Consider the following 14,401-nt stretch of genomic DNA (forward strand, 5'->3'; position numbering starts at 1 on the left):
ACCCGCCGGTAACAACTGTGTTGTGGTTGGCAGTCTGGCCCACTCGGTGGGTGGCGCTTCCTACCGTAGTTCCTTAGCTGATCTCTCACAACTTTAAGCAAGCACCACTCTCCATCGGACTCGGCACCTACCGGTAATCTGCACGCAGCAGCCATGATTCTCCACACAGTAAAGTACAGTGCATATGTGACATGTGACCGTGCTCGTCAATCCTAATTGAATCTGATTGGTGAATAAAGGAGGAGGCTGGCTTAGCCTTGTCCTCATTCACCAATCTCTGCTGCTCATACTGCTCCTGGCTGTCTGGGGCTTGACTGCGGTGAGATGAGAGGACAGTTAGCAGTGCAGGAGTTGGGGAAGTTATATTTGAATAAATGTAGATTTTTTGTTAAAGAATAAATGTGATTTTTCATGGGAAAAAAAAAAAAAGCCATCCCCTGAAAATAAGCCCTAACCTTTTTTTTGGAGCTAAAAATAATATAAGACCCTGTCTTAATTTCGGAGAAACATGGTAGTATTGCAAATTGAAAATCATGCTCTCACTTCAAAAATTTAACATTTCTTTCTAGGGTGAACATTTCAGAGAGGTGATGAAGCGGATTCAGGTGATGCAAGATATCCAAGAAAAAGAGTTTGAAAAGGTACCAATCGATGAAAAATTCAGTATGCTTTTCATAAAAAGTACATTTTGGTGATATGTACTAGACCTGTCAAAATTTAATTTCCTCTACATTCTGGCAGGTCAATCCCCACCAGTGGGTTATGCACTTCTGCCAGCAAATGAAGACTGAGCAAAAGCTGATATCACAGATATATAGTCCCGCCCTGATATCAGCCAACCAGTAGTCTTCGTCTCCATCAGATGGTGGAAATGTATTTCCCTGTGGGGGGATTGCCTGTGAGCAAGAAAGTAAAGAAAGAAACGAAGAAAGAAGTGCAAAAGGAGACATCAGGAAGACGAGACATTTATATAGCACCACTTGCTCCTAAGGTGCTACCGTTTGGTCCCTCCCTCAGTAGAGTGCCTTCAGTCCGATAGCCTGGGATGGCATGGACTTAAAATTTAATTGGCAGTTGTAGGTTGAGAGAGGCTAGGTGGTGAAGGCTTTTGCCCTCTCCCCACAAAGTTGGGACCCGTTCCTGCTCTCAGCCAAGGAAGGCTGAGCTCAGGTAAAGGTTTTACTTTAAAAAAGAGTTTTCTTACTGGCTGTTTTTCCTCAGCATTCAGCCTTCCTGCTCACATCTCTGGGGAGTTCTGTGAGGTGTGGAGGTAGTTCAGGCATGGCAGGTTGAGCAGCCTTTTGGTTAGGCCCTGCTCGGTCTTCTCCTTGATTGGCGCATGGTAGGCTGCAAAGGGGGTTTTACACGTTTTTCACTGTTTGCTGCTGGCACGCGCCTGTGAATTAGGAGACACAGCAACAAACGCCCACTTGAGTGCAAGTGTGTGACTCCTTGGATGCACATCTTGTATGTCCAGATTGGGTATCCTTCCTTCTAGTCGCACACCTTGTGCGCCTAGATTGGGTGTTCCTTGAATGTGTGTGTCTGGACACTCAGTTTGGACGTCTACTTTGCACAAGCGTTCTAAGCGCATATACGGGGATGCACAATTTTTGTGTGCCCATTTTGTGTGCGGCTTTTATGCATGGGTACCTGACTGTTCTTTTTTTGTGTGTCTAGCTGGGCGAGTGCCTATACCTGATTGAGCGCAATATAACCAGGGCACCGACGGCAAAGGGGTCTAATCACTTATCTATTTGTGCTTCATGCCACATTAGGGTGATACAGCCGGAGCTTTCTTCAAACCTGTGTCAGCGCTGCCTGGATGCTCCTGGGGATTTACCACCACCTGATCTTGCCGACAACAGTCCATATCCTCAGTCTGAAGGGAGTGGGACCGAGGGCAACACGACACAGGTGTCCCCTCATTTGGGCTGAGTTTCCAGGAGAAACTTGCACTCAAGATGTCAGACTCTGGCCTATGGGGCCTGAAATGAACCCGTCCTTTTCCTGAGTGGAATTGGTCCAGGGATTAGACATGTGTACAGGGGCGTGCTTCTGAGTCTACCTTACCTACTAGTTTAGGTCTGTGTGCTCAGAGTTCTCCTTACCTGCCACTACAGTCAAGTGCCATGGCGCAACGCAGCCTGACAAGGTTCAAATGCAGGTGGGTCAAGATGACTCCGATGATGATGGGAGAGGCTTTCCTGGTGGGGAAGGGGACATTTCCCCAGATTTGGAGCCTTATAGAACTCTTCTCAGTTTCTTTCTTAGAGATGAATTGCTGAGCTTGATCTCTTGAAGTGACTAAAACTGATTCATTGAGGGGAAACAGGACGATGACCCCATTTTGGTCACCCTGTGGCAAGGCCTTATGTTTCTTTCCCCTCCTAGATGCAATTCAGTAGTTGATTGATCTGGAATGGAGTGCCCTAAAGGTGTCTTTTAAAGGCGGGCACGCCTTGGCAGGTTTATACACTTTGGATACACAATCCAAAGGTGGATGCTTTGATGTGTTCTGTCACAAAATGAACCACGATTCCGGTGGAGGGGGATGCAGCTCTGGATAAAAGAATTGAGGTTATCCTAAAGCAAGCCTTTGAGGCAGTGGCGATGAATTTACAAATTGCTTCTTGTTGTTGCCTTGGTAGCTCTGGCTACCCTGCGTCTTTCTCAAGAATCTGGCAGCGCCGCTTCTGATGATGGACTTATGATAGAACCGGGGGCTGCCGCCTTAGGTGATGTGGACTGTGACCTGGTTCACATATCTGCCAGAGGAGCTGCTTGTGCGATTGCAGCCAGGCGACAGCTGAGCTGTGCAACTGGTTGGTAGATACTATTGTAAAGTCCAATCTTACCAAGCTGCTCTTCAAGGGTTTGTTTTTATTTGTAGTGAATTGGAGAAAATGGTGTGTAAATGGGGGGGGGAACCCAGGTCTCTTGCTTACCAGAGGATATAAAGCCAATTTTCCGGACTTTTCGGATGAGTGGCCGCTTTCAAGGCTTCTACCATTTTAGGCCTTATAGGGGAGGATCTTCCCAGAGATTCCATCCCTACTGTACTTAGTCCTTTCACCCCTGAGGGCCTTGAAAGGATGCAGGCTCCGGTAGTGGAGCCCCTCGATCTGTTCAGTAAGGAGATGCGGGCTCACTTGTTGGTGCAGGAGATAGGTGGCCACCTATGTTGCTTTTATCATAGATGGGTCCACATTACTTAAGATCAGTGGGTCTTCAAAGTGGTTAGAAATGGGTATGCTCTAGAATTTCTTTACATTCCTTCAGATGCCTTTGATATCTCCATGCAACTCCCCTCAGAAGAGGGTAGAATTGGAAGCTACATTACAAAGGCTGTTGGACCTGAATGTGATGATTCCAGCTTCCGAATCACAGCAAAATATGGGCCGCCATTTTATTTATTTTGTCATACCCAAGAAGGAAGGGTCTTCTCAACCCATACCTGATCTCAAGGGCATCAGTCGTCATTTGCGAGTCACGCATTTCAGAATGGAAGTGATGCAATCTGTCATAATGTCAGTTCAAGCAGGGGAACTCCTCGCGTCTCTGGATCTGATGGAGGCATATATCCATATTCCCATTCAGCAGGAACATAAACAGTTCCTTCGATTTGCCATTCTGGATCGTCATTACCAGTTCCAGACCTTGCTTTTTGGGCGATCACGGCACCCAGGACCTTTTCCAAGGTGGTGATAGTGGCAGTCCTACGTAAAGACGGCATTCTAGACTGGTTGATTTGAGCCAAGAGCATGGAAGAGTCTTTGCTTCGATACAGATCAGGACAGAGTGTTTCTGCTGGAGACTCAAATACAGTGGTGGTTGGCTCCGGTTCAAATCTTGATGAAAACTGTTTGCCTGACCATGTGGTCTTATCTGCAGGTCCTGGGGTTGATGGCTGCCGCTTTGGAAGTAGTTCCCTGGGTAAGGGCACATACGCAACCTCTTCAGCGCAAGTTGCTCTCCTCTGGAACCCACAGTCACAGTACTATGCAGGGAGGCTGCTCCTACCATTGGAGGGAAGGTCTCAGCTGAACTGGTGGTTGCAGAAAGGGAGTTTCCCTGGAGATGCTGGGGTTGGTAATCACGACAGATTTGAGCCTTCTGGGCTGGGGGGCTCATTGTCAGGAGTTGGTGCAAGGTTGCTGGAATACAGAGGAGTGGCAGTGGAACATTAACAGGTTGGAAGCATGGGCGGTTCAGTTAGCGTGCTTGTGGTTCGCCGAACGTCTGGAGGCTCGGGTAGTCCGAATAATGTCAGCCAATGCAACGACAGTGACTTTTTCACCAATCAAGGTTGGAACCAAGAGTCAACAAGTGTTGGAGGAGATAGCTGTTGCTCATGGTGTGGGCAGAGCAACATCTAGGCATATCTACCTCTCACATTACTGGAAAAGGACAATGTCAGAGCAGACTTCCTCAGCAGGAGAAACTTGGACCCAGGAGAATGGGTGTTGGCGGATGAAGCCTTTCAGCTCATTGTGGCCCGCTGGGGCCTACCAGACCTAGATCTGTTGGCTACCTTCAACAATGCAAAGGTTCCACACGTTGTCAGTGAGATGGGACCCCAAAGCGTTAAGCATCAATGCTTTCATTCAGGAGTGGCCACGTGGCGCCCTGCTATATGCGTTTCCACCCTTGTCTCTGATAGGCAAGGGTGGAAACGCATACAAGTCAATCCAACTCCATCCTTCTAGTGGCTTTGGATTGGGCTCGGAGACAGTGGCATGCCTGCTGATCTCCAGAGACTGCAGGTGGGCAGTTCCCTTAGGCTAACATCTTAGAAGGATCTGTTGCTGCAGGGGCTCATTCTACTCGAGGATCCAGGTTGATTTTGTTTTATGGTTTGACCATTGAAAGGGCTCACTTGTTGAAGTGGTTTATTCGCCTGCTGTGATACCTTACTTCAGACCAGAAAATATTCTACTTCTCTAGCCTATGTTAAAGTTTGGAGAATTCTCGAGGCCTGGTGTTCTGAGCAAGGTTCTCAACTTCTCAAGGTGGATATTCCTTTAATTTTGGAATTCTTGCAGGATGGCTTGTGAAAGGGTTTGGCCCTTAACACCCTGCAATTTCAAGTTGCAGCTCTTGCTTGTTATAAGGGGAAAGTCAAGGGCCTTTGTCTTCCCATCCCATGTCTCGTTTCTTGAAGGGAGTTAAGCACTATTGCCCTTCTGTGGCTTCCGATGCATCTGTGGGACCTTAATTTGGTCCTGGAGTTCTTGGCAGGTCCAAACCTTCAGCCACTGCATGCTCTTTCATTGCGATTGCTTACCTTGATAGTTTTTCTGTTAGCAATCTGTTCGGCATGTCAAATCTCCGAGCTGCAGGCTCTTCTTGCCATGAGCCTTTTCTGCATATGACTCCAGGAGCAGTACAGTTTTGGACTGTGCCCATATTTTTGCCAAAAGTGGTTTTGGCGTTTCCTTTGAATCAGTCCATTTCCCTGCCCACCTTGGACAGGGACAGAGATGAAAGTGAGTTCTGTCTTTTGCGTTCCTTGGACTTCAAGCGTCATTTAATGCAGTACTTGGAGGTGACTGAATCTATTCAGAAGTCTTATCGCCACTTTGTGCTTCATGGTGACTGTAAACAGAGAGCACCGGCAATGATAGCCTACTGGGTTAAGAAAGTTATTGCAGCCACCTATGTGGCTGCTGAGGTTGCTTTACCGAAACAGACCGCATTCCACAAGGTCTCCAGCGGAGTGGAACTTTGTTTGTTGTCACCTGCTGAGATTTGCCGAGTAGCAGTATCATCTTTGCTTACCTTTTCCAAGCATCACTGCTTGGATTTTTGGGCTAGAGAGGACACTGCATTCGTGTGGGTGGTTTTGACTAGACCGCTGGCAGCCTCCTGCCCTTTTTTGGATTAGCTTTGGGATTAGCTTTGGTATATCCCATTGGTGTGGATTGACCTGCCAGAATGCAGAGGAAAGAGAAATTACTACTTACCTGATAATTTCCTTTTCCTCTGAGGGCAAGTCAATCCCATATCCACCCTAGGCTGCCAAGGTTTGTTTAGTTAGCCTTTTTAGGGTGATTGCAGAGTATGATTCCTGCTCTTTGTTCAAGTATAATCAATTTGTCCATAGTTTGGCTTTTCCAAAGAATACTAGATGGCTGATGTCAGGGCAGGACTATATATCCGTGACAACAGCTTTTGCTTTGTCTCCATCTGCTGGCAGAGATGTATAACCCACTGGTGTAGATTGATCTGCCCTCGTTAGAGGAAAGGAAATTATCAGATAAGTAGTAAATTCTCCTTTTAGGTAACATAAAAGCTTTTAATTTCCTGGCATGTGGATAGATGGATTCAGGACCAGTGGGTCATGCACCACTACCAGCAGATGGAGACAGAGCAAACTGACATCACAGTATATATACTCCTGCCAGTATTCTCCGTCTCCAGCAGATGGTGGACGTGCTTTCCCTACTGGGGATTGCTTTAGATTTTGATAGGAGGATTGAGGCCATCCTTAAGCAAGCATTTGAAGCAGTGACATTACAAATAGCTTCCTGTTGTTCCCTGGCGACTTGCTCTTGTCTGCTTCTGTCTCAGGAGGTTGATTCTGGAGTGAATTTCAGAGCAGTTATGGAACCTGCTGCTGCATTTTTAGCAGCCAGAGGAGTAGCTTCAGTAATAGCGACCAGGATTCAGTTATGGCTGCGAAATTGGTCAGCTGATGCAACCTCCAAAGCTAATCTTATGAAATTGCCTTTTAAAGGTTCTCTCTTGTTTGGGAACGAGTTGGAGAAACTGGCCATTAACTGGGGCGAAACCCCAGTTACTGGAGGATAAGAAGCAGTTACCGCGCCCCTTTTATATGAGGAGTCATCTCAGGGGTTCCAAGAGCTTTCATTCCTACTGAGGGTCGAACTTTCAGAGGACTTGGCCTTTCGGCAGGTCTCAGTCCTTTTGTCCCAGCGGGCTGTAGTGAGGCATGGACTCGGGTAGTGACTCTCCTGATCCTTACAATGGTTTGCCGACCCACCCTCGGGAACAGGAGATAGAGATGCCTCTCTCTCTCTTATATCAAAGGTGGGTCAAGATCACATCGGATCAGTGGGTCCTGTAGATGAAACGAGAAGAATATGAGCTGGAATTTCGCACTATTCCTCAGAACATGTTCATGGTGTCTCCCTGCCACTCCCCGCAGAAGAAGCAGGTTGTGGAATCTACACTGTCAAGGCTCCTCTGTCAGAAGGCTGTGTTTCCAGTACCTATATCTCAGGAAAGTACAGGGTGATATTCCATTTATTTCATTGTGCCCAAGAAGGAGGGCTCCTTTTGTCTCATCCTGGATCTAGAAGTCAATCTTCCTTTGTCATTTAACTTATTTTCGCATGGAAACATTGCGCTCAGTGATAATGGCCATGCAGTCGGGGTAATTTCTGACCACCTTGGATCTGTCAGAGGCGTTCCTCCATATCCCCATCCAATTGGAACATTTTCTGCATTTCACAGTGTTGGGGCGCATTATCTGTTTCAGGCACTGCCTTTTTGGTCTAGCCACTGCTCCCAGAACTTTTTTCAAGGTTATGGTGGTGGTGGCAGCAGCAGAGTTGAGAAATGGGTATACTAGCATTCCATCCTATTTGGACGACTGGCTGATTCGAGCCACGTCCCTGGAAGAGAGCTGCCTGGTGACCCGCAAGGTGAGCTCCCTGTTGCAGGAGCTTTCTTGTATGGTCAACTTAACCAAGAGCAGTCTTCGGCCATCGCAGTCATTGGAGTACCTGGGTGTTCGGTTTGACACGAGGCAGGGCAAAGTTTTCCTGCCAGAAGTTCGTATTCAGAAGTTGATGTTGCTAGGTGCGTCTTTTGGTTAACACTATACGCCCGACAGTGTGGTTCTATGTACAAGTACTCTGTTTGATGGCAGCAATCCTGGAAGTGGTGCCGTGGGCGAGAGTGCATATGCATCCTCTTCAGCGCTCCCTGCTGTCTCGTTGGAACCCGCAGTCTCATCTCCTGTGATGGTTGCAAGCAGTCTGGGAAAGGGAGTTTCCCTGACATTGCCAGACTAGTTGGTACTCATGACAGATGCAAGTCTCCAGGGTTGGGGAGCTCACTGTCAGGCACTAATGGCGCAAGAACACTGAAATACAGAAGATTCTCTCTGGAGCATCAATCACCTGGAAGCCTGGGCAGTCCGATTGGCGTGCTTACAGTTCAGCAGCAGACTGCAGGGTCAAGCGGTCCAAGTAATGTCGGACAATGCAATGACTGTGGCTTACATCAATCAGCAGGGAGGAACCAAGAGTCAGCAAGGATAGCAAGAAATAGACCAACTTATGGAATGGGCAGAAGGGCATCTCCAGGAGATCTCAGCCTCTAACATTGCAGGAAAAGACAATGTAAGAGCAGACTTTCTCAGCAGGGAGAGTCTGGACCCAGGAGAACGGGTATTGTCAGACATGTTTCAGCTGATAGTGGATCACTGGGGCCTTCGGTTCCTAGATCTTCTGGCGACTTCTTATAATGCAAAGGTTACTTGATTCTTCTGTCGCAAGAGAGATCCAGGGTCTTTGGGTATTGATGCTGTCATGCATGTCTAGTCTGAATGCAAGCTGCTATATGCCTTTTATCCCGTGGCCCATGTTGAGCAGAATAGTTTGCAGGATCGAAGGCCACAGGGGGATGGTGCTCCTGGTGGCACCAGATTGACCCAGAAGACCATGGTATGCAGATATGGTAGAAACCCCCCTTTGTCTTCTGCCGCACAAGAATCTGTTGCAGCAGGGGCCTGTCCTTCATGAAGATCCGACTCTGTTTTGTCTTACAGTATGGCCCTTGAGAGGGCTCGCTTGTTGAAGTGTGGGTATTCTGCAGTGTTGCAATGTTGCTATGAGCTCGAAAGTTCTCCACTTCCTTAGCCTATGTGCGGGTTTGGCAAGCGTTTGAGGCTTGGTGTGAATACTGGCTGGCTGATGTCACTGCAGGAGTATATTTACTGTTATGTCAGTTTGCTCTGTCTCCATCTGCTGATAGAGTTGCATAACTCACTGGTCCTGAATCCATCTTAACGAAAAGGAAATTATCAGGTGAGTAGTAATTTTTCATTATTCAATGAGAAGACATGAAAACTTCTGACCTGTTTACTAAATTTGAACATCTGAAACAGCACTATGTAATGTTTTTGGTGTACACCGCCCTGTATGAGAATTCACAAAATGATGGCCTTCACTTATAGCTCAAAGTTTGTTTATAGAGATGTTCAAGTTTATAAATCGTTAAGTGATGAATAGGAAAACCAAGTTGCAGTCTCCAGATCTAATGCACCGAAATTAGTGGGAAAACTCCATGCTTATAGGTGACATTACCTAACATTTTCCTTTTTAATTGCATGCAGTCCACTGAAATGAATACAATGTACACAATATCATGCTGTCTTTTTGTTTTGTTTTTTTTTGTTTTTGTGTAAGTTTAAGTTTGCCATTGTAATGATGGGTCGGCACCAATACATTAGTGAAGATGAGTATGAAGTGAACTTAAAAGACTTTGAACCCCAGCCTGGTGAGTACTAACTAATTAGAATTTTATCAAAGCATTCTTTCAAGTTTGGAAAAATTGCCACTTCCTTCTCATCCTGAGCCACCAGTACATAACGACTGGGCTATCTTCCCTTTCTAGCAGATGGAGGCAGAACACAGAACTTTCTGTAATCACTATTTACATGTGTAGTGATATTCTCTGCCTCCAGGAGATGGAAGAGTACTTGTGGTACAGCAAGCTTTTACTTTTCATTTCCACTGTTCTTTAAAGATTAAAACAAATTAAAATTTGCAGTTCCCTGTACGTACCAGGATCAGTCCAGACTGCTGGGTTATGCCTCCCTTCCAGCAGACTGAGTCAGAACTGAAAAAGAGTGCCACCTATATACCCTGGTGTGCCACCTGCGATCCCTCCGTATTTCTCTGACTCCAGCAGATGAGAGAGCATAACCTGCGGTCCTGATCATCTTAAATTTGGCAAGGGTTCCTCTGTAAGGTTTGATTGAAAATTTCTGGGGAATCCTCCGACTAGATCAATTCTTAAAAAAAAAAAAAAAGTAAGAGAGCCTTAGCAGGCGAGGCAGGGCATTGCCCTATTGCCTTTTCCCGGAGTACTTGGGCACTCTGCCCGGTGGGTTGGAGGGGGAGGATTCATCGGTGGGCCGGTCACTCTCCCCCTCAATTCCAGAGATGCTGAATTCCTCTGAGGTAATTGCAGTAGAGGACTTTTAATCCCTCTACAGGCTCCAAAAGTTTTGTATGTCAGTGGTCATTAAAGTATAAAAAAAAAAAAAGACAGTCTGTTTTTAACTTGTACAGTAGAGTGACATACAACTTGTAAAAAAAAAAACCTTTTTCTTCGGTCCTCGTTGCCCGCGCCTGCTTAACCCACCTGGGCCTCCGGAAGGGGTGGCTGGCCGCCCGATCCCGTTTCGCGCCTCTTCCCGATGCCGTGAGGTGCTCATTGCTCCGCCTGTGGGGAGCTGAGGTACCGGTTCTCTCGCGAAGGCCTCTGCCCCGGGGCGTTCCCGGGGGCGAGGGGCCTTTGCGGCGGCCAGTCTTAGGCAGGGGAACAACCCTGCCGTGCCAGAAGGCTCCCGGGGATACTGATTGTGCTTCGAGGCAGAGACTGGGCTAGCTCCCGAGGGCGGCGGCCATCTTGTCTTCCTCCGATCCGGCGATGGCCATCTTGGATCCGCGCAGTGGCAATGCAGACTTTATCGGGGAGGGAGCGGAGCTCCCCTCCTAGTCTCCGCCAGCCCTATGCCCTCACAGACCCCGCGATTTGCCAAGGGACCCTGATTTTTCTCAGTTAGACCCAGCGGGAGGACCTCTCAAGGGACCTCACCGTTCCCATCCCAATTTATTTTCTTGCCTTATAAGGCATATTTGGAAGCTGACTGGGAACAGGGGTCTGCTGTTCCAGCCAAGCGCGTTAAGTGTTCCACAGGCCAGGAGTGCCCAGCTAAGCGCTTTAGGGCTTACACAGACCAGGAGGGCCTGGGATCGGGAGTGCCTTAAGTAGTCCTGACTAGTGAGCCTATAAATCAGGCTGCAAATCTGGATCCCATCTCTCAGGACCCCCAAGCTGCGGACATAGGGGATGACCCGGATAGTGCGGATCCAGTATAGGGGTCGATCCGCAGATACTTCGCTTGTTCCACTAGGAGGAACTAAACCCTTTCATTGCACATGTCCTTCAGGGGTTAGAGGTTCCGGGGCCACAGGCAAACCGGATTCTTCTCCGGGGGATTCAGTGTTGGCGCGCTCCGCCGCAGACTTTTCCGTTTCACCCAAAACTGTTCGGATTGTATCCCAGGAGTGGGATACTCCGGAGGTTACCTTGCGGGTCCATCGAGCTATGGAGAAGCCTTTACCCGCTTCCTCTTGATTTCTTGGAGCTCCTTCAAGTTCCCAAGGTGGAGTCTGCGGTCGCAGCCGTTGCCAAACATACCACTAATCCCGGTCACGGGTGGCACAGCGCTCAAGGATCTCCAGGTTCGCAAGCTGGAGGTTTTGTTCAAGCGGATAGTTGAAGTTTCTGCACGGGGAGTGCGAGCAGCGGTTTACAGCAGCAGGATGCAGAGGGCTCCCGCCGCCGGATTCAGCAGCTGCTCACGGCTCAGGATCTACCTCCGCAGGAGGCTGAACAAGTGAACCGCATGGAATCCGCGGTGGCTTATACTGCTCTTATTCGGAGGATAACAAAAACAGAAATTTTAAAAACATTTAGAAATATTCTACTATGTGCAGTCATGTGACCTACTTGTGTAATTAGTGACCTGCTTCTGAGAATACTTGTTACAGGTAAGCAACCTCACATTTTTTAATATATTTTCAGGCCGATGCAATGCTGTGCATTCAGGCTAGCGCACAGGTTAACCCGCGGGTGGACCCGCATTTTGGACCACATCCATCACCCCGAGGCAATAAGTTGATCAGCGCATCCAAAACAGGGCATAGCTAATAGTGGTCATCACATGTAAATGCTATGTTGATGAGGCTATTAGCTAGTACCCCCCCCCCCCCCCCCCCCCCGATGTAAAAAAAAATAAAAAATAACCATGCCCCCGACGCACATGTTTTAACCCTCAAAAATTGCCAGCCCTGAAACTGGCGACTTAATATTGTGGCAATATTAAGTCAGAGGAACCACAGAAAGCAGCAACGTGGAAAGAAAAGTTTTTTAAAAAAAAGTCTTGACAGCAGTGAGGTTAGGAAAACCAACGCTCAATTGACAAGCGTCCATTTTCCTAACCCGTGTCTCTTGGGCGCCCGATGCCAAGGAGGTGCTAGGGACGCACAGTTTCCCCTACTGACTCCTTTTTAACACAGCAGCTCATTAGCCTACTGCATCATGTGCCCGGGAGAGGAGGATAGACGTGCGTTAGGAAAGCGGGCATTCAGTCGTGAGTGTACCTTTTTCCCGTGTGGATATTGCATCGGCCTGCTTGTTTTTAGAACTTTGTCTTACTATGAATTTGAATCTTTGTTAATGTAATGGACCTTGTGACTTGTCAGTTATCTGTGGCTGAGCAACTTCTACAGTTGACCATGCCTTCTCTTTTTTGCTATTAGTTAATGCCATCTTCCTAGATTAGCATAACTACTGCTGTTAGCCTTCCAATAGTTTCTAAAATCAGTGATGCAAACTAAACTTGATTTAGATGTGTAGCTGCGTTATTGGTTGCTGCAGTTCTCTGTGTAAGCAGGGTAGAGGAATGATTGTCAAATAACTTATCTATCTTTTTCTTTTTCTTTTTTTTAATTTTAGGTAACATGTCACATCCCAGGCCTTGGCTAGGGCTGGACCATTTCAATAAAGCCCCCAAAAGAAGTCGCTACACTTACCTTGAGAAAGCAATTAAAATCCATAACTGACTTGCGTAACCAATTTATTTAAGGCAAGGGACAAATAAGTGTGTGTGTGTGTGTGTGCACCTTTTTAACAACAGTAGAACTTTGGTACAAGTGCACTATATCTGAAGTCTTCAGCAAGAGGATTTGCTGCTGATGTTAATTTTATTTTGTTGAGGCTGTTCAGTTTGGCTTCTCTGTATCTATTGACTGCCCTTTTTGAGCAAATGAAGGTGTTTTTATAAAGCTTGGATGCCCATGAGAGATTTTATGGTAAGCATAATGCGAGGCAACTGTCAGCATAATGAGGGAAGAGTTTAGTAAAACAATGGACATTGGCACAAAAACGTGTAGTACATTTGTAGATGACATAAGATGGCTGGCTGCCCACTCTTGCGTGGTTATCCTCACCATCACTGCAGCTAGTAAGTCTTATGTTTACACTCACGTCAGATTTCTTTCCTTCAGTTATACTTTAATGACCTTTTTGTGCATTTGTAAATGCAAAAACCTTACAACATCAATAAATAGCAATCTCTATTTCATTGTGTACATTGTTGGCACTTATTTGGGATTTTCATCTCCTACATCTACATAGGATCTTAAGTTAGTTTTGGCTTAGTTCAACCACTGCTTTGCAGCCCAACTTGCAAAGGAAGATGCTCTGAAGAACTAAAGATACTTTGTTTTTTTATATTAAATTTTAAACTTTGACTATGATTAAGGTTTTCTATGCTACCTGTTGGCATATTTGAAAACTCAGAAGTTGGCAGAAGAAAATGATTCTCAATATAATTTAGTTGATGTGGTCAGAGGTGGGAGAGGGGGAACAGGATATATACTGCCTTTTGGCACAGAGGGGCATGCTCACTAGTGTTTAGTAAGCTGTTGACTTTGTAAAGAAAAAGAAAAACAAAACAAAAAATGAAATTGTATATTTAATGAATGAACATGTACAAATAACACATGGAGATTAATTTTGTTCAGCAAGTCCATTTCACTGATGTTGATATTCATTGTGTGTAGTTTTATTTCAGTCCCAGACAGTTTCCTTTTTATTTTGGAGCCATTGACAGCTGCGTGTCTCATTTTGAGTGCAGTAAAATAGATTGAGCAATTCATACTATAATTTTACATTCTTTTCCAGCCTTTTATTTTGTTTCTGTAGCAGCAGTGTACAACAACTCTTCCTGTATATTGCCTTTTTGCTGGAAAATGTTGTATGTTGAATAAAATTTTCTATAAAAATATTTCAGCGAGTGATGAAATGGAGGAAGATTTCTACCATATCTAACATTGGTTTGAAAAGTATTTTTACCAAAGAGGTTTCATTAAAATGTAATCAGGTCCATAAGCTGGCAAGTGGACAAGTTTATCTGGCTTTTGATGGATATTCAGCAGGACAAGTCTCCTGCTGAACTTACTTGGTTAGTACCCAGATAACTTAATTCTTAACTGACTACGGTATATTCAGAATAATAAAAACCTCAACCTACCCAAATAAGTAAAAATATCATCAGGCATAGTATCAGACA

The 14,401-nt window shown here is 46.2% G+C and overlaps 1 protein-coding gene across 3 annotated transcripts in view; it reads left to right on the forward strand.

Moving 5' to 3' along the window:
* Window positions 1-14,116, forward strand: part of USP7 (ubiquitin specific peptidase 7) — a 216,274-nt gene extending 202,158 nt beyond the window's left edge. For all 3 annotated transcript variants that reach the window (XM_029577287.1, XM_029577286.1, XM_029577288.1), the window contains 3 exons: window positions 570-641; window positions 9,441-9,531; window positions 12,784-14,116. In XM_029577287.1, the coding sequence (XP_029433147.1) occupies window positions 570-641; window positions 9,441-9,531; window positions 12,784-12,890 (270 nt within the window). In that variant the 3' untranslated portion in view covers window positions 12,891-14,116. The remainder of the gene's footprint in view (window positions 1-569; window positions 642-9,440; window positions 9,532-12,783) is intronic.
* Window positions 14,117-14,401: the final 285 nt, after the last annotated feature.

Source organism: Rhinatrema bivittatum, chromosome 14 (assembly GCF_901001135.1).
Source record: "Rhinatrema bivittatum chromosome 14, aRhiBiv1.1, whole genome shotgun sequence".
In the NCBI taxonomy this organism is placed as follows: domain Eukaryota; kingdom Metazoa; phylum Chordata; class Amphibia; order Gymnophiona; family Rhinatrematidae; genus Rhinatrema; species Rhinatrema bivittatum.